Source organism: Arachis hypogaea, chromosome 6, assembly GCF_003086295.3.
Source record: "Arachis hypogaea cultivar Tifrunner chromosome 6, arahy.Tifrunner.gnm2.J5K5, whole genome shotgun sequence".
Taxonomy (NCBI): domain Eukaryota; kingdom Viridiplantae; phylum Streptophyta; class Magnoliopsida; order Fabales; family Fabaceae; genus Arachis; species Arachis hypogaea.
Window position 1 is genome coordinate 5,909,489 of NC_092041.1, and position 23,307 is coordinate 5,932,795.

Here is a 23,307-nt window from a genome sequence, read left to right on the forward strand (position 1 = left end):
TCCAAATACGTTAATTTTTGTTTAACTCTTTAAGAAAAATTTTAATACTCCAAACTTTTTAGAAGTATTGAATCAGGCGCCATTCAAGTTATAGCAATACATGAATAAATTCTAACGGATAAAAAATATATAATGTATTATCTAATATCCACAAGTTGTTTAATAAAGTGGATTCTACGCGTATTCTTTACTTTAAAATAAAACTAAAAAAAATCCGTATAGGATCACAAACCTACATAAGTTCGTTTTGATTTACCAAAAGAAAGAAAAAAACAAGGACATAAAAAAAGGTAAGTAGATATGAATACGAGTAATGTAGGTGATGGGTAAGGTCTAAGGTGGCAAATGAGTACAAGTATAAAGCCTAATAAATACTAATAGGTGACCTTCCCAACTACATTACTTTGCGATGGCTATCTGTCCTCAATTCCCTCTTTATTATGCCATAAATTTTCAACCGTATCAATCATAAAGCTGTTTAAACTTGCATCAACTAAATAAGTACAATCACAGTTGCTAAATAAGCAAATATCACTCGATCTTAAGGACTAGAAAAAAAACAGTAATTCATTTGAGACTCTTCCTTTTTTTTCTTTCATAAAAAATGAGGCTTTATAAGCGATATTTGTAGGAGTTAATTCGTTCAATGTCCAATAGAATTAGGAAAATGTAATGTGGAACTGTGGATGATATGTTTGTAGGCAAAATAGAAAGCTTGCATATTCATTTGCCAATTTCCAAACCTTCTTTCAGTGCCCATTTCTTTAAGATTTTTTCTTTATTTTATGTTAAGACAATAATAAAATTTAAAATTCTAAATATTTTCTATTAATTGCCAATACAAACGTTTTAATTTAGTATCTCACGCGTACTACTCAACATTTTTATTTTATTATTTGGCTAAGTGGCTAACTATATATTACACATAATAAATTAGTTAATTAGGAATTTAATTTTAATACTAAAGAATTTTTTTGTTAGAAAAAATAAAATCCTACCAATTCTGAATTTTATTAAATCCATTTTAATATTACAGAATTTGAGATTATCTGATATTTTCTTAAATAGTAATAATAATAAATAATATAATTGCAAAACTAATTTCGTTCCTTTTTAGGATTTATTTTCAACTTCCATTTACCGACATATTTATGAATTACAGTGAAATACAGATGATGAATTAGTAAAAAAAAGATTTCTTAACAACATGGAATTCAAATTTAAAAGATTCATTGAACCCCAATGAAAACAATTTAAAAATATTTTACCTCCGAAAGTAGTTGAAGTTGATAGAATTTTAGAAACGGGAAGAAGTTGAGGTCATGATATTAGAGAAAGCAGAGAAGGGCTTTGTTGAATATAAGGGAAAGAAAAGGGGCAATTTCATAATCTCAAACCCTATATAAGAAGCCACACCTATCTATCTTTCTCCCCACACCAACATAGACTTATTATATAGAAGAAGCAGATCCAACTGAAATTAATTAAATCAAAATAGTTATCATCACAAAAGAAAAAGATGTCTCTGGTAACAGAAGAAATCAAAGCTAGGTCAGAGGTGTATCATGGAGACGAAATGTGTCAGGTGAAGTCGAAGGAGCTTCTAAAGGAGATAGAACTTCCCAACGGTCTGCTGCCATTGAAGGACATGGAGGAGTGCGGCTACGACAGAGGAACGGGGTTCGTGTGGCTGAAGCAGAAGAAACCTTACACACACAAGTTCGAGAAGATTGGGAAGCTTGTGTCGTACGCGGCGGAGGTGACGGCGCAGGTGGAGAAAGGGAAGATCAAGAAGCTGACCGGAGTGAAGACGAAGGAGATTTTGCTGTGGGTTTCGCTCAGTGACATCTACGTCGATGACCCTCCCACCGGCAAGATCACTTTCAAGACGCCCGCAGGGCTATTCAGGTCTTTTCCTGTCTCTGCCTTCGAGATTGAGGAAGAGAAAGACAAGTCCGACGACGTCAAGGCTTCCGCCGCCGCCGCCACCACCACGCAGGTCGATGAAGCCGTTCAGGTCAAGGAGGTCTGAATCAATCAATCAATCAATCAACCAATCAACCAATCGTGTTGATTTGTTCCTGTTTACGTTTCTTTACTATCATCTCAGATTCCGTTCTGTGCTGTTTAGTTGTTCTACGCATACCATCCTTTATGTTCTACTATTATTATTATATTATTAATTATAAAATGTGATTACTTCCAATACCATCTTCTTTTTTTTAGTTATCATCTAATTTGGTATCAAGGGGCAATTCTGGTTTCAGAGGATTATTGATTGATAATGAATAAATCGATTCGAATCTTACTCCGCATTAAGATTTTAAGGGGTGACTGGGTGAGACTTGAGAGTACAGGATAGGATGAGGCCTAACATCTTTTCGGTTTGAAGTCTCGTTTCTTTCTTTAATTATAAAAAATTATAACTTCTTATACATGGCATGTAACTGACTGAAAGCAGGAGAAGGATAAGACAAAGAAATGGTTACGGCTTGTTATGATTATGTGTTTTTAATTTATAAAAATCAATAATTCATGACATAAAATTATTAGCAGAAAGTAAGTAATAAGTATGTTTCATTATTCATTTATTGGCAAATGACCCCAGATTTTTTTTGAAAAGGAAGAAGTGAACGAGCAAATGATTACAAATATTTCAATTTTATTTACTTTTTCTCTTTTATTTAACAATATTATTGAAAAATTAAATTAATATTGTTATTAACCCTTTTTTAAATGATATACTACACCAAATACAATTTTTAAATGAATACTTATTTAAGATCGGTTTAATAATTATATTTATCTATATATATTTTTTTAACTGAAAAAATAGGAATATTCGAACCTGCGACCTCTTGAATCAGTATAGAGAGATTATGTCATTTGAGCCATAACTTATTGGCTTATATTTATCTATGTTAATATTTGATTTTATTTACAATACTATAGTTTATGGCTTATGATCTGATTTATATCTAATCATGTAATGAAATCCCATAAACCTAATTTTTAGTGAATGCATTGCGACGTCAAAGGTAATCATTGAGCACAAGAAGAGTACGGTGATATGAAGTGCTTTTTTTAAAACGAAAAAAGAAACCAAAACAAGAAGTCACAGAAAGAACATGAACCCCATTCCGGAATTGTGGAAAATTAAAAAGGTGCTGACGAGAGACAAAACAAACCGACATTGCTGATCGGATTAGCGAAAGGGTCTACATTTTTTTTGGACATTAAAGGGTCTACATTTAAAGTGCAATTCCACCTGGGAATTGGATCTATTAACAATGTTGTCTTGATTTTGAATTGTGATATTTGTTAACTTTCACACCAGAACACAATAACACACAATGTTTTCTTCTATAAAAAAAAAAACAAACTGACACCATAACACAATGTTAATGTACCAAAAGCAAACCTTTTTTTCTCCAATCCATCGTTTGGTTTGAGAGAGAATGGTAGGATGTAGCCTGTAGGGAAATTAAATAAATAAAAAAACATTCTCATTCCATTTGGATACGAAAGATAATAGAAAAAATAAAACAATTATAGTGAGTTTCATCACAAATATTTTTTTTTGAATCACAAACAAAAAAATAGGAGAAAGTTTTTTTTTTTTTTTTTTCTAGTAGTATCCTTAATTATACGTTGTTATTATAAATGGTTCCAACCAGTCCTTCCGAGGTATATTTTGTTGATTTCGAAAAGTGTTCTTGGATCTTCTGTTCTTTGGTGGTACTATAGATTTTTCGAAAATATGACCCGTACATAAGACCTGCAAAAAGGACTATGACGCTCAAATTAATATCAATTCTCAGAATATATATCTTATTTAAAACTACGAGTTTGGTGGTTTATAGGGGTGTTATCGGTTCGGTTTGGTTTGATTTTGGACCAAAAACCAACCGAACCGATATGTTCGATTCCTATAAACACACAACCGTTCGGTTTGTTGCTTTTACAACAACCGAACCGAACCGAATCAATAGCAATTTGGTTCGGTCGGTTTTTTCGATTTTTAATTTCTAATGAGCAAAATATGAATTACAATAATTAGAGGTTCAAAATAGTCAATAAATTAAAATAAGGAAAAGTCTAGGGGACCAGCAGTTTTGTTGAATTTTGGCCAGCATGTAACCAGTAGAGGAAGGTGAGCCATTAGATGAAATCTCACACCAATCTCACACCATCAAATCATCATTTGATGGCTAGTTGATGGCTAACAATTACAAAAATTGCTGGCCCCCTAACATTGCTCTTAAAATAATAAGAGTAAAACATTGAAATGGTTAGGGGTTGAAGATTTTTGTTGTTAGATTAAAGATTAAAATGGTTAAAATATTAAAATGGATGCATATGGTCGGTTCGGTTTCTATCGAGCCAACCGAAAATCGAACCGAACCGATCAGTTTTGTCAGAAAAAAACCGATTTTTTCGGTTTTCAAATCCGTTGTTATAATTTTCAGTTCGATTTGCGGTAATTTTCAGTCCGGTTTGATAACTTACACCCCTAGTGGTTTATGTGTAATTTTCATTTGCCTTCTACAATCCTGATCTTTTTCTCTTTACCGTTGTTTAATAATAACCGACTTGTATGTGCTTTGGCCAAGTTTCATGTATGAGCTATTGAGGTGCTAAATGATTACTTGATGATATCAGGTTTAAATATTTGAAAATCGGTTACGAAGTATGATATCGTGTATCCGAGTTATTCGGATACGAATCACAGCCCCAAACTTGACTTGTGTATTTATATGGTGTAAGCAAGTTGAGCTTTGCCTAGATGATAGCATGATTGTATACCTCAGTATTTGAACTATCCTATATTCCTATTAGCCCCAAGCTCAACACAGTTGTTTCGTTAATACAAACAAGCTTGGAGATTTTTTTTAGATATATATTAGGTTTAATTATTCTACAGGTCTTTATAATTTCATCAAATTTTTAATTAGGTCTATATATTAATATATTTTTTTCTTATCAATTAAGTTCTTATACCATATCATTTTTTTAAATGTAGTTCCTATTAACGTTAAACGTATAAAAAAAGTTAGTAAATTGTGAATTTACTTATCTACCTTCCCATCATTTTCCCTACTCAACTCTTCTTCCATTATAATTTTATTGCCAATTTCATCTCCTATAACCTCATAATCATCAAGCATTCTCCCTGCCGAATTTTCCTCTTCTATTTCTTGATCATCTTTCTTAGAAATATTAAGTCGAACATCTGGTAAACGTGACTCATCATCCTTCACAATCACTTGTTTATAACCATCATTTGATGATATCACACATTTCTCATAATTCTTAATCACATTTTCAACACCATCCGCTCCAAATTGGTCCTCATCTTCATCGAGAAGCATAGGATATTTATGATGATAAGGAATAGGGAACAACTTACTCATCAGTATCTGTGTACAAACACGGCTTGCCAAGAAGAATGCATAGTTGGAAGGTTGAGGTGCCGTCAGGCTTCAGCCTTGCAACGTAGCAATGGCCTCCCCTTCCCCACATTTTTGTTCTTCCTCTTCTTTTTTTATTTTCTCCTGTATTTGTTGATGAGAAAGTCTAGGGGACCAGCACTCCTTCTCAAGATATTTGAGTTTGTTAGTCTAAAAACGGCTTTCCACTAAAAAGATAACTTGCCAATTTATAATAGCTTATTTAAGAACTTCAGATGACTGATAATTGATGCAATGAATATAAAATAAAAAAAGGATAATTTCTTATGTGCTTTCCATGCCGGTCGTGACCATAGTGGCAGCTACATGGTCAATGATATAGACAAGAAGTTGAAGTTCCACTTGTATTTCTAACTATCTTCCACATTTGTTGTTACATTCATCATTCATCAATGATTCTAATCAACCCTCCCTCGCTATATATACCCTTGTAGTAATTTTTCAAGATACAATTAACTTATGCAACCATCAGATCATCCCAATAGGGGAATGTTCACTCACAAGTATCATCCACCTTACTTTCTACTATAAGTCTATGAAAAATATGCATGTAGTTTTGTATCATTAACAAAAATATTGTGGATTCAGACTTAACAGAAAAATTATTGAGATGTAATAATTATTACCGTGCGATTACTTTGGGGGAATCAAAACCATTTAATTGAATAGTAGTTGAAAATTTTTTTTTATCTAATGATTGGTAAGTAAGATTGATAGAGATCATGTGATAGTGGTTTTGTTGGTCCTTTATTAACTTTTCTGTCTGCGTGTTGGGAGTAGTCTTTGTGCCCTACTTCAACAAGTTTAGCCAAAATAGGAAATGACTTCAAAAGGTTAGTAATTTTCACTTTTTTACTATTTGAATTTTCTTCCTCCTGTTGATGGCTGAAAACAAGGTTGTATATGTAAAGGATGACTTATATGAAAGAGTGCATACAGATGTGAAATGTCGTGCTTCCCTTTTTCAGAATGCGAAAACGGTTTTTGAACTTGGCATTGTTAACTGGGTTAGGAGTAGTGATTTGGTTGCTGTGGAATTCCTCCCCTATAATGGCGAGGAGAGGGTGTGCAAGAAGAGGGGTGATTAGGCTTATTTTTACTTTTATAGTTGCATGTTAATAGAGCTGAATGTTAGGTTTTCTTTTTCGGATTTTGAGTGTAAAGTATTGACATAGTTGAATTATGCTCCGTTAAAGTTACATCCTAACACATGGGCTTTTCTTCGAGCCTATGAGTGTTTGATGGAGTTTTTGAAAATTCCTCCTTCACTGAATTTGTTTTTTTCTTTTTTTCAATTGAAAGGAGTTCGAAGGGGTCTCTGGGAAAACCTTAGCAGTTATCTAGGCCAATTGCTTTTTGTATTGTATAAGTCTTCTTTTAAGAACTTTAAAGAAATGTTCGTGAAAGTCCATTCTTCAAAAACAGAGTATCCTTTTTTCTTGGATGATGAATTAGGCGAGAAGTTTTCTCTGTATTGGTGTCTGGAACCAATGTAAATTTTAGATGTTATGATGAGAAGTAATGAAGAGAATTTGATCCTAGATTTCCTAATAAATTATTTCTCAGCGGAAAAGTTATTATCAATTTCTGATATGTTGAAAGTGGAGACTAATAAGGAAGCTTTAAAGGAGTCTATAGGTAAATACTAGTATGGGGAGTTTTAGTTTTTGTGAGGATGCTATTTTAATATCTGTCGGTTGTGTGTTACAGGTGGGAAGGTTCCGAGCTTGTTCTCTAATAGGTTGAAGTCTTTTCTAGACCAGAAAAAGAAGAATGAAAGGGATATTTCTACCATCAGAATAGACAGGGATATTGGCATAGATGATGTAGAAAAAGCTTGATTCGGAAAAGTCTATCGAAATTCTTTTTACGACTGACGTACAGATGGGTTCAGGTGGTGGAAAAAAGGTTAGAAAACCGATATGACTTCAGGATTTTATTAGTGGTGTAGATGCCCAATCTGTTTGGGGTGACCATTTTCCTTTCATGGAATTAGCTAACAAGGTCACTCAATATCTAGATGATGTACGGTTTTTTAAGAATGTAGGAAAAGAGGTTATGGGACAGTATATGCAGGTAAGAAGGAAAAGTACTTATATGTTTGATGTTTCCAGTTGTTATGTTGTTGTGCTAAGTTTATTGTGCTCTTTTTAGGTGATTGGCACGAGGATACTTTGTATGGGTCGGACAAGGAAACTACTGGGGGCCGAAGAGAGAAAAGAGTTAGAGAAGATACCAAATTTAGAGAGGTCGTTGAAAGAAATATACGTGGTTATTGTTGATGTGACAACAAAAATGAAGAGCAAAGAAGAGGAAGTGCTAAGGTTGCAGGGTCAAATCTGCGATTTGCAGAATCAAATATAGGAAGCTGATAACGAGAAAGGGAAGATGACGTTGAGGATCCATGAGCTTGAATATGAAGTGTTAGAGATGTTCTCGGCTGGATTTGATCGTGCTGTAAGTCAAGTTGTTGCCTTATCCTCCGATTTTGAGGTCGACAATCTTGATGTTACTAAGATTGTAGTGAATGGCAAACTCGTAGATGATGAGGCCAGGGGGAAGCTGAAGATGAAAGAATGAAAGCGTGGCAGCTGTTGATAAGAATAATTGACTCATTTACTTATGTGTTTGTGACTATGTTATTGCTAGTATGAAAACTTTTTGTTTTGTATAGTTTGATGGATTTGTCGGACGAACAATGCATGCACTTGTCTGTGTGTTTTGAATTTTTATGATTGGTAATTTGTTTTACCTATGTATTGCTAGCTTCCAACGTTTGTATGTTGGTTATGTAGAGATAGAAAAGAATACTGAATGTTATTTGGGTTTTAGTAGATCTTCGAATGTAGAAGGTGCAAAGTGATCAACCTCGTTAAAACCTCTCTGAATAAAATCCGAAATGGAAAAAACCTTAGTGATAGAAAAAAAATTCCTCTCGCCTCTGACTTTTATAGATAGCTAACTGTAGTATAAACGTAGTAACGATGATACATCTCAAATATTTGGTAGCTTGGCCCCTGTCATAATTTACAAAGAGTATGCTCCTCGTCCATGTACTTTTGACATTTTGAAAGGTCCGTCCCATGTTACAAGAAGTTTTTCTTGCCTTGGTGGTTTTTGCATGTCTTTTAATTTGTGTAGGATGAGGTCTCCTTGTTGTAATGTTCGTAGAAGTGTTTTTTTGTTGTACTTTCGACGTATGTTAACCTACATAGGTTGTTGCCTGAGTCTAGCCGAGTCTCGTTCCTCATCTAGTGTAAATTATGGGTATTGTATCCAATCCAACCTAATAAATTTAGTATAAATTAGATTGAAATTTTGACAATATTAGATTCGATTGGTATGCAATTTTAAGATAATTGAATAAAATGTAAGAGTACATATGTTAAATTATGTTAAATTGTGTGAATTTAATTTTTATGCTTGAACATTGTATAACATTTTATAATCATTAATGTGTTGAGCTTTTTATGTTTCAAAAAAAAAACATTTTATAATCATTATTTTTTTAGATAATTGATCATTCATACTATAAAAGAAATTATTTTTACTAATATAATATTATATAATTAAATTACATCAACAATTCATTAAAATTAAATTCTAAGTTTTGTTGGTATCTAAACTAAAAATAGTTGTCATTTTTTACTATATTAATATAAATCAAATTAAAATTTTGAGTATATTAGATTCGATTGATATAATTCTAAGATAACTAAATAAAATGTAAAAGTATATATGTTAAATTGTGTGAATTTAATTTTCATGTCTTCACATTATATAACGTTTTATAATCATTATTTTTTTAGATAACAATCATTCACACTATTAATGTAAAAGAAGTTATTTTGGGTCGGATCCGGACCATAGCTCAGGTCACCCAAAGTCGGCCCGGTGGTCCAGTCATCATACACAATTAATATTTTGTGTTATTAGTGATGAATCATGACTATTCTTATGTGTAATTTAAGTATTGTAAACCTTAATATTTTGTGTTATTAATCATTATAAGACTATAAGTTAATGTTTTATGTTTAGAATGCATAAGACTTTAGACTAATGCATAATATTGTGTTATTTGTATTGATTTAAATATTTGGTATTATTAGACAATATTAGTATTGATTGTGGTTTTACTTTAGTATTGATTGTGGTTATGCTTTAATTTTAAAAAATGGTTGGTTCTTATTATATTTTTCTAAGTGAATTTTACCATGTTAAATAATGATTGGAGTCTTGGAAATTTGGATATTTTTACATGCTAACTTACAAGAAGGTATCAACGTAATGTAATGTTAACGGCCCGATTTTCACCCGGTATAATTGTGGCCCGAAAGTGTATTGGTTTCATTGGGTCCAATATCGAATTCGGGTCTAATAAATAGACCCGGTATATATTTCGGGTCGAATTTGGATCTCATTAAACCGTCTTCACCCTACCATGTGCACCCCTAGTCTAAACCAGAAATAGTTGTCATTTTTAATGGAAATGACGACATGTTTATATTTTGTTTGAAGCTGTCAAATACGATATGCGGAGATTATACGTACTCGTAGGAGTTAGTTTAATTTCTATGGAAGCGAGCTCCAATGCACGTGTCCAGGAACACGCTATCTCTCTCCATCAATACCAATACCAACACCAACGTATGCATGCTCTGATCTTCGTCTTCATTAACATTATTATTGTTATTATGGCGGACTTGGAGAACATGCTTCTGGAGGCAGCTGGAAGAACCAGCTCCCCGCACAGAAAGCGCCACAATAGTAATAGTACTAGTAGTAAGCCGCGAAACCAGAAATCCAAACGAGGAGATGATGCTGGAAGTGAGTCCAGAGGGGAAGACTCCGACGCCGAGGGCGGCGGAGCAAGCAAGAAGAAGCCGCCATCGTCATCAAGGAACGTTCCTCTCAAGAAGAGGATGGACCTCACCAAAACTGAGAGGGAATTAGGCCATGAAGGAGAGCTGTTGGAGGATGATGATGATGATGATGAAGATGAAGAATCTGATGTTGGCAGTGATCTCTACAAGAATGAAGATGACAAGCAGAGGCTAGCAAACATGACCGAGCTCGAAAGAGAGATGATACTCTCCGATCGAGCTGCCAAAAAAGGCGAAAAGGAGTTCAAAGAACAATTAAGAATGAAAAGGGACACCAACAACAATGCTACTTCAAAGAACATAATCAATCATCAATCACCTCTTCCACCACCACCACCACCACCATCATCTTCCTCCAAGGTTCGCTCCTCCACCAGACACGCCGAGAGGACCGCCGCCAAAGGCGATGTCTTAAGCGAGTTGCGAGCCAAGAGGATGAAGCAGCAAGTGGTAGACACTCACCATGGAAAACCATCATCATCAAGCACCAATAAGGGGATTCCAATGAAGAAGAAAGCAGCAACTACTTCAAGTAGCTCAAGCCAGAGCGAGAGCGGTGACAGTGATAGAGATTCCTCTGAAGGGTTGGCTGATAGTGACGATGACGATGACAAGAACATGTTGAGAGAATCAAACATGCCAACGTTTGAAGAAATCAAGGAAATCACCATTAGGAGATCGAGGCTTGTGAAGTGGCTGAATGAACCATTCTTTGAAGAGTTAATTGTTGGGTGCTTCGTTAGAATTGGGATTGGAAAATCAGAGAGTGGAGCTGTTTACAGACTCTGCATGGTTCAAAGTGTTGATGGTGGCGATCCAAATAGGCACTACAAGGTTGAGAACAGAATCACTCACAAGTACCTTGTTTGTGTTTGGGGAAGTGAAAGCTCTGCCAAGAGGTTCCAAATGGCTGTGGTTTCGGATTCTTCGCCATTGGAGAAAGAGTTCAGGCAATGGGTTAGGGAAATTGAGAGAAGTTGCAGCCAAATGCCGAGTAAGGCGAGTGTTTTGGACAAGAGAGAGGCCATTAGAAGAACGAATAACTATGTCTACTCTGCAGCCACTGTGAAGCAGATGCTGGAGGAGAAGAAAGCCGCGCCTACTCGGCCGCTTAATGTCGCGGTTGAGAAGGACAAGCTGAAGAGGCTGATGGAGGTAGCAAAGAGCAAGAACGATGAGGCCGAGGTGCAGAGGATCTGCGCCAAGCTCCTGGAATTGGACGCGGCACGCGAAGCCAGGGATAATGACAGCAGGGCTAAAAGATTAGCTGAGATGAACAGAAAGAACAAGGTTGATAATTTCAAGAACTTGTCTGAGCATAGGAATTTGCAGGTGAATTTGAAATTGGGTGAGGCAGGGTATGATCCATTCTCTAGGAGGTGGACAAGGTCTAGGAATTACTACAATGCAGAAGGGAAAGAGATTAAACAAGAAGAGAGTCATCAAGTTAGTAATAATAGAGAGAAGCATGAAACTAAGGTTGAAGAACCAAGTGTGTCAGCAGGTAATGCTGTTGGGTTTAAAGCCACAGAAGCAGCACTGGAAGCTGCTGCAAGTGCAGGGAAATTGGTGGATACTTTGGCTCCGGTGGATTGTGGAACAGAATCAAACATGATGCATGATTTTGAGTTGCCGATTTCACTGGCTGAACTTAAGGATTTGGGCGGACCACAGGGATTGAAGAATGGGTTCTTGGCAAGGAAACAGAAGATAGAAGCAACGGTTGGGTTGCAGGTGCCTGAAAACGATGGAGGTAGGCATGCTCTCACATTAACTATCAGCGATTATAAGAGAAGAAGAGGGCTGTTGTAGAGTATTCAGTTTCAATTTTTTGACTTCAATCATATTCTTTTGACAAGTAGAAAATGTTGTCACCAGATATTTTTGAGCACTTAGTATTTAATGTGTTTGTTCATCTGTGTTCTGGTGGTTGACACATCCACTATTTCTTGAAAGAAAACACAATAATCATGCTATAATTGTTTCTGGCATTGTTTATACTTGGTAGAATCTTGGGGAAGCAAAATGAATGCTCTGAAGGAACATTCTATATGAACAGAAAAATGAATATCAAGATATTTACAAATGTACAAAAGTGAAAAGAAGGAGCATTATTCACAGTCACAACAATGTGGAACAAGAATGTACTATTTACAATGTTGGCAGAATCCTAAACAAGAATCTGAGACTTGGCGGCATCGCGAGAGCATTTAGCCCTGCCACTCTTGCTCAGTGCACAAGCACATGTCTCAAGAATCTCAAGGTCCTCTTCCCAGCACAACATGGCTGCTGTCTCAGGATTCTTTAAGAACATCTTGGATGCAAGGAAGCCGGCTAATGTCCATGTCTGATAAAGCCGGGCCTGTTTCCCGATGAACTTGCCGGTGCGAGTGTCATAGTATTCCGGCCATGAATCAACTGGAAGCCTTTTCTCAGCCAAAGCAACTGCATCCTCAGCAAGTTCAGTTCTCCCCATTTTGATGCATGCAAGTGTAAACTGAATGACAAAAATGAATCACATATTAAACCAAAGGGGAAAGGGTAAATAATTATGAAACGACACCATTGAACTTCCATGGTCATAACATTCCCATAAAGAAAATTTTACCTGCCATAGAAGTGTTGGCCAAGATCCACCATTGTGATATGACCAAGGGCTGCACAAGTTGAAATGTGTCTTAGAATCAACTCTGACTATAAAGTCACCAAAGTACTAAAACATCTAAACAACACCATAAGAGGGAAAGAATTAAAGAAATTTATACGTATTCTTTGGGTCACTGCCAGTGATTATGCGCCATTCCTCAGACTCCAAGGCAGGATAGCATATCTTAAGAGGCATGTGACCAACAAGATCATCCCATTTTGCTTCTATGAGATTCAGAATGGACTTATTCTGTTTTGGGGTACCCAAAGATGAAACAATGGACCAGAGGTTCCCAAGCATGAAGAATCTGAAATCCATGTGTGCCGGTTGAAGGTTTCCAATGAGATATCCCCCTTCCTGTGGAACCCAATCCATTAGCCACAGAGGAATCTGTTCTGGATATATGTTGAACTTGTTGGTGGCATCCAACGAATACTCTTCTGTTTTGTACCGGTATATCTCGTTCATCTTTTTCATATCCAACCAATAGTATTCTCTAATGTGGAATGAGAGTGCACTCAGCCTGTTGTTGATTTCTCTAACCAGATTCTTGGATCCATCATCCACCTTAACCATCTCACGGGCTGATCGTAGAGCTGAGTAAAACAACGCCTGCAAACCAAAGTAAAATAATTAGTTAACTAATATGTTGAATCTAAACCCTTGTTATCTATATCAAAATCTTCCTCACTCACTTGAATCTCAAGAGGGTGACCATGAATTCCCATCCTCCTATCTATCATGCAAGAACCATCAGTCACCAACAGAGATGGGAACATATCAAAGCCATCGGTTAAACACAAGTTAAGGATCATCTCTAAGCCTGTCTGAACATCCACCCTTTCTTGCAAGCTGTAATCACCGGTAAGCTTCCCATAAGCCCTCAGCAAAATGATCCACCACAATCCTATGTCAACCACAACCAACCATAAAGTACCAATCTTCCAAATAAGATTATTATTACAAAAATTCTCAGAAATACTAACCTGAATCTACCGGCGCAACACGACCAATAGCTGATTCCCCAAAGTCAGGATCCAAAACTTCTTCTACCTTTTCTTCATCAACTTGCATGGTTTTAACTTTGAAGCTCGCAGGCATCAACCCCTGCCCTGGGCTATAGCAGTCCACAGTTTTCTCCCAACTCTGTTGCAATATCGAACATTACATCATCAAAGAGAAAAGTGAGAGTATAAAGTATTGATTGAATAATATATAGGAGGTACCTGGAGTTGCAAGGTATGAAGGAGAAAGTTCTTGACGATTTCATTTTCCCCCTTGAGCAAGAAAGCAAGGGCTGAAGGGATGAAATCCCGAATGAAGACCTGATCATAATTCAAAGACTCCTCACTGGAATCATTTGCAGCCACCGTTCCCACAGGGGTGTCACAATACGTAACAAGTGCCTCTTGCAACAGCTTCCATGCCTCTCTTTCCACGTCTGTCTCCTCCTCACCATTGTTGTTGATAATTGGAGCAGCCACACCCTCAGATACCTTATTCTCTGATCTTGGATTATCTTCTTCACCCCCAGCTTCTAACTCGGACTCTTTGTCCGCTGATTTTTCGACAACCAATTGCTTCTCATCGATGCCATTGTCCGTCTTTATGTAAACCTTCTCAATCTCCAGATTCTTTTTGTCATTCGCACTTGACTTCCGAGGCTTCAATCCAAGTTCATTCACGGTAGCAGTGGTGACGTCGCCGTTGATTCTGGTTGCGGCCGGTGAACGGAATGTTTGAGGCCTTGAAGTTAAATGGCTAAAATATCTTGAAGAGGGTAACCGAAAAGCTCTGTGGTTACCGTTCATTATTCGTGCAAAACCCAACATGCGAATGTTGTTGGTAGAAGAAAGGTTATTAGACATTGCACGAGGAGTAGTGGGGTGACATCTTGCAAGAAACGATGAAGAATTCTTGCAACTAATGAGCATCCTCGGAGATGGTTTCATGCTGCAAATGCTAATAAGGTTCGTACCGATCATAACATGAATATCCAGGGAAACAAAAAAAGAATTCAAGAACGTAACTGAATAACTAACTGTCAAATACGAAGGTGGTTATAGAATGTGACATTTTATTTTATTTATTTATTATTATTATATAGGCAAAACTGCGATGCGCAAGGAACAAAGATTCTAATTTCGCTCACACTTTTCACGTTGATTTTTCATTTTCCACCAATTTTGGCAAACAAATTATTTTAAGATGATTTACGGGATACTCTATCTCACATGTGGATGATCTATAAGTAACTATTGGATGATGATCTTTGTTTTGTGATCAGTGAAATGTTCCGTTATGCTCGGGTCAGCATTCAGGAACTAGGACCTTTTTCTTTTTTTTTTTACTACCCTTCCTCCTTTGTTGGAAAATTCGTCTTAGAATGTGCTTTTAATAAGTTCTATTTAATTCATGTTGCCATGTTAATTCACTTTAATAAATTTTAGAAACTAACTCAAATATATTATTTCAGTGTCATTATAAAAGCCACATAAAAACATGATCAATTTTACGCTATATAAACTGAAGACTAATATTACTTTGACAAAAATATGCTACTTAGAAAATTCATAACAAGCATTCATATAAGAAAATGACAAAAGTTTCACAACCAACAAAATTTATTAATTATTAATTTAATTTTTTTAATTTAATAATCTAATAATATATTTTTAGTTCTTACTTTTAAATATTGTTAATTAACTGCTGATCAAAAAAAGTAAATTTCACTAACTCTTTGGTATTACTCTAAAAATATTTTTATGAGAAAAACTTAAAAAAAAAAGTAAAAATTTATTATTTTTTGTCAATAATTAATTTAATATATTTAATCTAATAATTCAACGATATATTTTTAGTTCATATTTTTATATATTACTAACTAACTATTAAATACAAATAATAAATTATATTGACTCTTTAGTATTATTCAATTCTTATTATAGATACTTCTTAAAAAGATATTTTTATATAAAATTAAAAATTATTAGATAATTCAGACAAATATGTTAAACCATCAAACATTTCATAATATTATTTTTAAGTGAAGATGTTATCATAGTATTAGTATCCACCAATTCTTATATATAACATCCAAAAAAAATTATAATCAAGTATATTATGAAACAAATTGGATATCAAATCAATTATTCTATATAAAATATTTAATGAAATATAAAATACTGGTTATTAACCAACGTAAGTTGACACAGATGGATGAGGGTTTGTGTCCTTTAATCATCTCTTTCGAGTTCGATACTCACTGGAGAATGGAAATGGAGCTTGTTTGCTTGGGAGGATCGCCCACTTTATGTGCCTCTGCAGTATCCGAGGGATTAGTCATTGAACTTCTGGCCTGATGGATACCCTGGTGCATACCAAAAAAAAATACTGGTTATTATAATTTTGTGTATGGGCTAAGCAACAGAGATGATGTGGGCCAGAGAGTGAGACAGAGGTGTGGTGATGTGGTGGTGATAGTGTGATACTAATACCATATCCATTCATTTCATGATTTGGAGAGGGAAGGGGGGCGGCAATGGCTATTGCCTTTCCAATTCAGCGCTTCTACGATATTCCCATCTCTCTCTCCACCTGTTCCCCTCGCTGCATTTCAGGCCACTCTCAGGCTAAAGGTTTTGCAGTTCCACGGAGGAAAGCATTGTCCTTGTCCTTGTCCTTGCTCCTACCAACTTACATTCTCTCTGCCTCTGCTGCATTGGCTCAGCACTCCCCTGTGCTGCGCGAATACGTAGACTCATTTGATGGCTATTCATTCAGGTACCCCAGCAACTGGATCCAAGTGCGTGGTGCCGGTGCTGACATCTTCTTCAGAGACCCTTATGTTCTCGATGAAAACATATCTGTTGAGATCTCCTCTCCATCATCTTCCAGATACAAGACTGTTCAGGACTTGGGTTCACCCCAAGAAGCCGGCAAAAAGGTTCTCAAGCAATATCTCACTGAATTCATGTCTACCAGGCTTGGTGTTAGACGCGAATCCAACATCCTTTCCACCACTTCCAGAGTTGCTGATGATGGCAAGTTGTACTATCAAGTTGAGGTTGCCTCACAGTTTCAATTACAATGATTACTTTTCTTTCAGTATGAGCTTCATTTCCATGTCCTGAATTGAATTGAATGTGTAGGTAAACATCAAGTCATATGCAAACAACAATGAGCTTGCTGTTATGCCACAAGAGCGGGTGGTACGCATGGAATGGGATCGGAGGTATCTTTCAGTACTTGGAGTTGAAAACAATCAACTCTATGAGTTGAGATTGCAAGTGCCAGAGAATGTCTTTACAGAGGAACAAAATGATCTTCGTCAAGTCATGGATTCTTTTCGTGTCAACAAGATTGCTGCTTAGGAAGATAATATAATATATATTCACTTTCTCTTGTAAGTTTATTATTGTTCCTCTCATCCTCAATACACAAGGAAAATTTGCACTACATACTCAAATGTTATTGCTTAGATGAGTAACCTAACCGCACTAAAAGTTTATTCTTAAATAAATTGAAAGTACAAGGTTATGATCTGACTTCAAATTCACCTGCACGGCTAACAGCTCGAAAACCTTTGAAGAAACGGTAAGGAACAGTTTTCAAATCCAGTTTATCTATTTTCAGGCCAGAGAGAGCAACACCCATCATCTTAAAACCCACTCTAAATGTGGGGAAGGTGTGAAGACGCTCCAATCCAGTCTCAAGCACCAACGTTCCAGACATTGAAGGGGCTTTATCTTTTGGGATCCGACCAATGTTCCAATTGCATGTCTGATAAAATAGAATACAAAGAGAGCTTCATTTCTTCAAATTGCATGCTGAAATATGGAGCAAAGTAGATTGTATTTGATAAAAATTAACAGAAAGGTTGCTGCTTGTTAGGGACCTTGTCAGCAAGGATGTTTACTGTTCCATGATTTGAGGTAAGATCTGCAGATAAAATGCATGAAGGAAGCTGAAACTGAACTGTAACTAAATCAATAGTCTTTCCATGATTATTTCTTGAACCAACCATTACATTAAGACGGCATGTCCCACCATTCGATGTCAACTGTGGCTTTACATATAATGGGGTGCTCTTCAATTTTCTAACCCTGAAACAAGATGAAATATCAAAAATATTGAGAAAGAGAAAATTGGGAATATAATGGAATGGAATTCATTTCGCAATTACTTTTCTTTATTCAAACTCAGTTTTCAAATTCTGATCCAGACATTAACATAAAGCTGGATACCTTACCTGTAGCTCATAAGTTTAAATTGTCCATCAGGAGGCACAAATGAAAGAATCTGATGGGATTCCCATTGGCGAAATCTAACACATGGATGGAACCTCACTTGATCTAGGATCGAAGGATTTGTAAATGAAAGTGTCATGTCAGGAAGACCACTGATATGGGAATTTACTTTAACTTGACCATAGACCTCACATTTCATCAGAGCTCCATCCCTAAATCAACAGAAGTGTTTAGCAGCAAGTATAAAAGAAGTGCTGCATAAGATTTAAACTACTAAGGAGGAACCTTGAGATGATCTTAGATAAATGCCAGCTAGAATCAGTAGTATACTGTTAGCTAAACTTGGAGATGCGTACATGCAAGACTTCATGGCTTGGGTGAGTTAAGAACTGTTTCTAGTAAAATGAGTATATAGACCTGTTTATTGTAGCATCCATTTCTTCAGCAAGATCTATATAAACTTCATTCTGGGCATACTTTGGATCTGCTGTTCTCCAGGGAACACCAGAAGCTGATGCACCAGGAAGGGTGTCACTCACATTGGAACTGGTGCCAGTGACAACACTCAAGACTTTACTAACAATATTTGGTGGAGCTATCATCTCTTGCAGGATGTTAGGTTCCGTAGTTAGTGGGAATCCATTGTCTATCATCTCATCCAGCAGCTACAATAACAACAAGTATAAAGGGACCAAAATCCTTAGCAGCATTTCATTTCACATGAAATTCAGAAGAAAAAAGCACCTCATAAACAATGACAAAGTTGTCTTTGATCAAGTCTTCGTTCAAACCCCCAAGATAATCATTGAGGACATCTGCTACCCTACAAAGGAACTGAAGAATAATCAGACAGTTAAAAACAAAGAGAGTATAGTACGGTACCATTCATGAAATTGTGAGCTGCAATGGGAAGGGAATGTATAACGAAAAGTATACCTCAATGGCCATCAATGGTGGCATCTCAACTTGGGTGCAAGCCAGAAAGGTGATTCCCTCACGAAAAACTTGGAAAAGATAATGTGTGGGAGAAGCAATCACTGGAAGTTGCTATTAAGAAAGAAATTGTAAAGAGAAGAAGCGGAGAAGAAAAATTAATGAAGGTAAAATGTGACAAACATACCCTAAAGGAATGAGCTTGAGAAATGGATTGGTCCCAGAACCAGGAACATATGGAGCGATCGACGCGGTGGCCAGTGAGCTGTTTCTCTAGAATCACCTCTCTGCGGCGGAATCAGAGATTCAGAACAACCATATGTTCAATTACTTTTTAAAAAGTGATGAATTGAGAATAGGAAATACAGTAATACCCGGAATCGGAGAGAAGGAATATGCATTGCAACATTTCTGTAGACTCCAAAGATCCGAGGAAGATGATGATTGCACTCTTCCTCTCAAATATTTACGCAACGGTTTTTTTTTGTGTCTTAGATAACGGTTCTTCTTTCTTAGTGTCTTAGATAACGGTTCTTCAGTTATTCACTCTCGCTAAAAATTTTTGATATGAAAGTAGAATGAGTATTATACCTTAACGTAATAATTTTTGATATCTTTTAAAACTATAGGAGGTACACATTTTAAAAATTTGGAATACACAAATCGGATTACTCCACACTTTTTTAATTTTTTAAACACAAATTAGACGGTCCGATTTGTGTACCTAAAAATCGGACGGTCCGATTTATATTCCGTACATTAAATCATCCCACATTTTAAAAAAATATCACAGTAGATCACAATTTAAAAAAACACCATTTGTTAATTCAATATTAAAAATAAAAAAGTATATTCACTCTTTACCTCTGTGCTTTAAAAAAAAAGGTCAGCAGAAATCTTTCTTCTTTTTTTTTAATTTAATATTCAGCTTTCAAAATTTTTTGGAGCATATTATTTATTTATTTACTTCCTTTCTGTGAAGAATCCGGTGCTATTATTTTTAGATTAAAATAGCTTATATTATTTTTGGCTATACATTTTATTGAAAATTTGGATTATATTTTTCTGTTTGCATAAAATTTGCATAAAATCGTATAAAATGCAAGTATAATTTCAATTCTTACCTGCTTTGCACAAAAACAATTTTATATCCGAGAGATATTTGTAAAAAGATGATTCTATGATGCCTGCTCTTTGGATGTTTAAGTTGTCTATTAAATTGTTAATCCCTACGTTGGAGGAGAAGGAGCGGCAACGAACAAAGAGAAAATAAAAAATAGAAAAGAAGAAAAAGGAAAATTTGATTTACATTCTCAAAGGAGTGTCATTATTTCACTAAGTAATTTGACAATAGAATATTAATTATCGTGTACACAATTTTGCATTTGAATTTCTCTAAACTATATGCGAATCCAAAATAATCATTATGCATTTATGCACTATATCCCTAATCTCTGCTTTCAAATTTCAAAGATAATCCACTGCTTCTTGCATTTACATGTTCGGCAGTAAACAATTCAGACAATACTAAATGCTGACTGAAAGGTAGATGAGACCCTTGAGGCAAGTGTCCTAGCAGCAAATTGTTGAACTTGATTCTTAGCATCTGCAAGATACACAACAAAGCAGACATGTTATCCGTTGAGTTCACATGCATGATGAAGCAGAGTTGAGAATCCCTCTTTCAATGCAATATTCATGGCCTCACAAATTTAAGAAGATGAATGAGTAGCAAACCTTTTCTGCATTTGGTGAAACCAACAATATTTGCAATACTGAGAGTCAAACAAACTCCTACAACTAGGATGTAATCAGCTTCAAACCTTATGAGCGAGAATATTGACAACAAAAGCCATATACCTGCCTATACAACATTACAACAACAACAACAACAAAATGAAGGAAAATTTATGCTGATTTACCAGAGAACATACCTAAGCAATGCAAATTTAACACAACTACTTGCTATCTATATCCAAAGCTTAAGTCAATTGATGAATGATGATCCTTGTTTTTATCATAGATCCCTGTTTAGTATTTACATTAAAGCAGTGCAATTGCGATATAAATTAAACCATGCCATGTTTTCTTACGTTCAAGTAAAGGGTCCACCAGAAAAGCCATGAATCTTTCTTGTTCAACCGAGCCATTGACTGTAGATTTAAGAAAACACAAACATCAGAGAGACTGATATATAGTACTGAAAATTGGGCAATTGCAATCTTACACTATTCAACAGAGAGCTTGACATATAGTATTTAGATTTAAATAATTACAACTAAAATGCTATTTACACACTAAAAATCAGTCATAACAAATTTGTATATAAATAATTGTAATATTTAATTCATTTTTAATGTGTATTTTATATTTCAACATGTATTTTATTTGATTTGGTGATTGATTTTTAGTGTACACTTAGTATTGTTGGAATTACAATTACAATTACTATATGCAAATCGAAATTACCTCTTGATCGAGGCATTCAAATCTCCAAACACTCTCACCCTGATCATCAATTTCATTCCACCACCTCAAACCAACTAAGATTCTGCCACTTACATTCTTGACGACCCAAAAATCAAGAGCAGCAAGAAGGGCAGTGACGACGAAAATGACGACAAAGTTACCAACAAAGATGGAAAATACAATGTAAAATGCCAAAGCTGCGCCCTGCCATCCACAACCAGAATCACACAAAGATAAAAAAGAATAAATATGAAGGATGTTGAAAAGGGCAAAGTTGGAAACCTTGAAGAAAACGTGAAAGAAGCAAGTAATGGGATTGCCGTAGTTTTCACCTGCAGGCTGCACCAAGAGTTTATATCATTGTGTTGAAATCAATCAGCTAAATCTACAAGGGATCCATATAATTATCATAATCATGAAAACAATGTAGTAATAAGAAAATCAATGCCAGAAACCAAGTAGGTGTAGATGAAGAGGAAATAGAAGCAAATGAAACAAATCCAATGATAATGCAGATGCCAAAGGAGATTTAATCGTTGCACATGCACATCTATCTAACTGGAAGTTGAGAATGTAGCCAATGTGCATTAACATTGAGAGACATACCTGGCTGAGATCCATGACTGTTTATGTATTTGAGATCATCCACGACGATTGTTCTTCTTGCACGGGTGAGGTATATTACACATTTACAGAGAGAGAGAGAGAGAGAGAGAGAGAGAGAGAGAGAGAGAGAGAGAGAGAGAGAGGGGGGGCCTTGTCTCTGATCTTGATCATTTGGGCTAGCCCGATGCCTTGCTCGATCAACTTATTTTTTATCCAGTTTGGTTCATGGATTTTGTATGGCCCAATTATCTGGTTTTATTCTTCTGTTGAAATCTTGTATTATCTTGACCCAAAAATAATCTTGTATTTACGTGGCTGAGACTGCATTTCAATAACAAAGTTGTTTGCTTCCAACCAAATTGGGTTGGTCTAGTGGTTAGCTCATTAGGTAAGTATGGAGGTTTAAATAAAGTTCAGTACTGCAATAAATTAGTCTTTAGCCTCCAGACTCGATTACTAGCAGTTGCGGTGATTAAGGAGTCATAATATGTATGTAAATGAATGAATGTGTGTTATGACTTATGACCATTAACGGCCTACGAAAATAGATCGACAGTTATTTGATGTAATAATTTTTAAAATTTTTAAATAAAATTAAAATTAAAATTTTAAAAGTTTCATAAAAAAATTTGAAATAAAAAATTTTAATTATGACATCAAATATTTATTAAAAAATTTAACATTACAGTCCTCGGTCTATCGCATTATACTAATAACAATTTTGTGATAAAAATAAAATTAAAGACAAATATAAATTAGAGACTAAATCAAATAAAGCAAAATTTTAAAAATTAGATTGAGGTACGAAAATAATTTTAGAATTAGTATTAACTCTATTAAAAATAGTTGTCAACCATTGTGTGGCTTATCTGCCTTGTTGTCTTTGGAATTGGAAGGTGGAGAGAGATTAGAGTTCCAATAAGATATTAAGATATGATTTGAGGTGAGAACTGAGAAGCAGTATTAGTTACGTAAATGATACTCTAAAGAAGCTAATAACTGCTCTGATGTGCTGGTGAAATAAGGAGCTTCTAGTGACATTGGTTTCC

The 23,307-nt window shown here is 35.4% G+C and overlaps 6 protein-coding genes across 7 annotated transcripts; 3 read left to right on the top strand and 3 right to left on the bottom strand.

The window, feature by feature from the left end:
- The first annotated feature begins 929 nt into the window (after positions 1-929).
- LOC112695592 (uncharacterized) lies at positions 930-2,206 on the top strand. The gene has a single exon (XM_025747990.3). It carries the CDS (start codon positions 1,520-1,522, stop codon positions 2,030-2,032), a length of 513 nt encoding a protein of 170 aa, XP_025603775.1. The 5' UTR covers positions 930-1,519; the 3' UTR covers positions 2,033-2,206.
- A 7,959-nt stretch (positions 2,207-10,165) lies between these two features.
- Positions 10,166-12,166, top strand: LOC112695594 (protein RTF1 homolog). Its single transcript, XM_025747992.2, has one exon. The coding sequence runs from the start codon at positions 10,166-10,168 to the stop codon at positions 12,164-12,166; it is 2,001 nt and encodes a 666-aa protein (XP_025603777.1).
- Positions 12,167-12,325: 159 nt separating this feature from the next.
- On the bottom strand, positions 12,326-15,055 carry LOC112695593 (alkaline/neutral invertase A, mitochondrial). Its single transcript, XM_025747991.3, has 6 exons — positions 14,228-15,055; positions 13,988-14,147; positions 13,697-13,908; positions 13,120-13,613; positions 12,963-13,011; positions 12,326-12,851 (listed from the first exon to the last, which is right to left on the bottom strand). The coding sequence occupies exons 1-6, from the start codon at positions 14,984-14,986 to the stop codon at positions 12,525-12,527; spliced, it is 2,001 nt and encodes a 666-aa protein (XP_025603776.1). The 5' UTR covers positions 14,987-15,055; the 3' UTR covers positions 12,326-12,524.
- Positions 15,056-16,501: 1,446 nt separating this feature from the next.
- LOC112695595 (AP-3 complex subunit mu) lies at positions 16,502-19,697 on the bottom strand. The gene is made up of 8 exons (XM_025747994.3): positions 19,558-19,697; positions 19,371-19,470; positions 19,187-19,297; positions 18,995-19,084; positions 18,668-18,915; positions 18,253-18,462; positions 17,899-18,106; positions 16,502-17,783 (listed from the first exon to the last, which is right to left on the bottom strand). The coding sequence occupies exons 1-8, from the start codon at positions 19,590-19,592 to the stop codon at positions 17,538-17,540; spliced, it is 1,248 nt and encodes a 415-aa protein (XP_025603779.1). The 5' UTR covers positions 19,593-19,697; the 3' UTR covers positions 16,502-17,537.
- Positions 16,543-18,063, top strand: LOC112695596 (psbP domain-containing protein 1, chloroplastic). 2 transcript variants are annotated; one of them, XM_025747995.3, is made up of 3 exons: positions 16,543-17,067; positions 17,153-17,406; positions 17,637-18,063. In XM_025747995.3, exons 1-2 carry the CDS (start codon positions 16,543-16,545, stop codon positions 17,372-17,374), a joined length of 747 nt encoding a protein of 248 aa, XP_025603780.1. In that variant the 3' UTR covers positions 17,375-17,406; positions 17,637-18,063. The 2 variants fall into 2 exon arrangements, with proteins under 2 accessions (XP_025603780.1, XP_029154655.1); XM_029298822.2 differs by lacking the exon at positions 17,637-18,063 and having other exon boundaries at positions 17,153-17,459.
- A 770-nt stretch (positions 19,698-20,467) lies between the features above and the next one.
- On the bottom strand, positions 20,468-22,439 carry LOC112695597 (Golgi apparatus membrane protein-like protein ECHIDNA). Its single transcript, XM_025747996.3, has 6 exons — positions 22,259-22,439; positions 21,935-21,991; positions 21,653-21,856; positions 21,277-21,336; positions 20,921-21,047; positions 20,468-20,789 (listed from the first exon to the last, which is right to left on the bottom strand). The coding sequence occupies exons 1-6, from the start codon at positions 22,271-22,273 to the stop codon at positions 20,701-20,703; spliced, it is 552 nt and encodes a 183-aa protein (XP_025603781.1). The 5' UTR covers positions 22,274-22,439; the 3' UTR covers positions 20,468-20,700.
- Positions 22,440-23,307: the final 868 nt, after the last annotated feature.

Bases quoted from the DNA above. Each gene is read 5' to 3' on its own strand.
- LOC112695592 (XM_025747990.3), top strand. From the start codon at position 1,520: ATGTCTCTGGTAACAGAAGAAATCAAAGCTAGGTCAGAGGTGTATCAT.
- LOC112695594 (XM_025747992.2), top strand. From the start codon at position 10,166: ATGGCGGACTTGGAGAACATGCTTCTGGAGGCAGCTGGAAGAACCAGC.
- LOC112695593 (XM_025747991.3), bottom strand. From the start codon at position 14,986: ATGATCGGTACGAACCTTATTAGCATTTGCAGCATGAAACCATCTCCG. The intron at 13,909-13,987 runs GTTAGTATTTCT...TGGTTGACATAG, and splicing joins TGTTGCGCCGGTAGATTCAG to GATTGTGGTGGATCATTTTG. The intron at 13,614-13,696 runs GTGAGTGAGGAA...TTTGGTTTGCAG, and splicing joins GTCACCCTCTTGAGATTCAA to GCGTTGTTTTACTCAGCTCT.
- LOC112695596 (XM_025747995.3), top strand. From the start codon at position 16,543: ATGGCTATTGCCTTTCCAATTCAGCGCTTCTACGATATTCCCATCTCT. The intron at 17,068-17,152 runs GTTGCCTCACAG...TTGAATGTGTAG, and splicing joins AGTTGTACTATCAAGTTGAG to GTAAACATCAAGTCATATGC.
- LOC112695595 (XM_025747994.3), bottom strand. From the start codon at position 19,592: ATGTTGCAATGCATATTCCTTCTCTCCGATTCCGG. The intron at 19,298-19,370 runs GTATGTTTGTCA...CTTTCTTAATAG, and splicing joins CTCAAGCTCATTCCTTTAGG to CAACTTCCAGTGATTGCTTC. The intron at 18,463-18,667 runs GTCTATATACTC...CTGTTGATTTAG, and splicing joins ATGGATGCTACAATAAACAG to GGATGGAGCTCTGATGAAAT.
- LOC112695597 (XM_025747996.3), bottom strand. The intron at 21,337-21,652 runs GTAATTTCGATT...TTAAATCTACAG, and splicing joins TTGAATGCCTCGATCAAGAG to TCAATGGCTCGGTTGAACAA. The intron at 20,790-20,920 runs GTTTGCTACTCA...TGTATCTTGCAG, and splicing joins TTTCACCAAATGCAGAAAAG to ATGCTAAGAATCAAGTTCAA.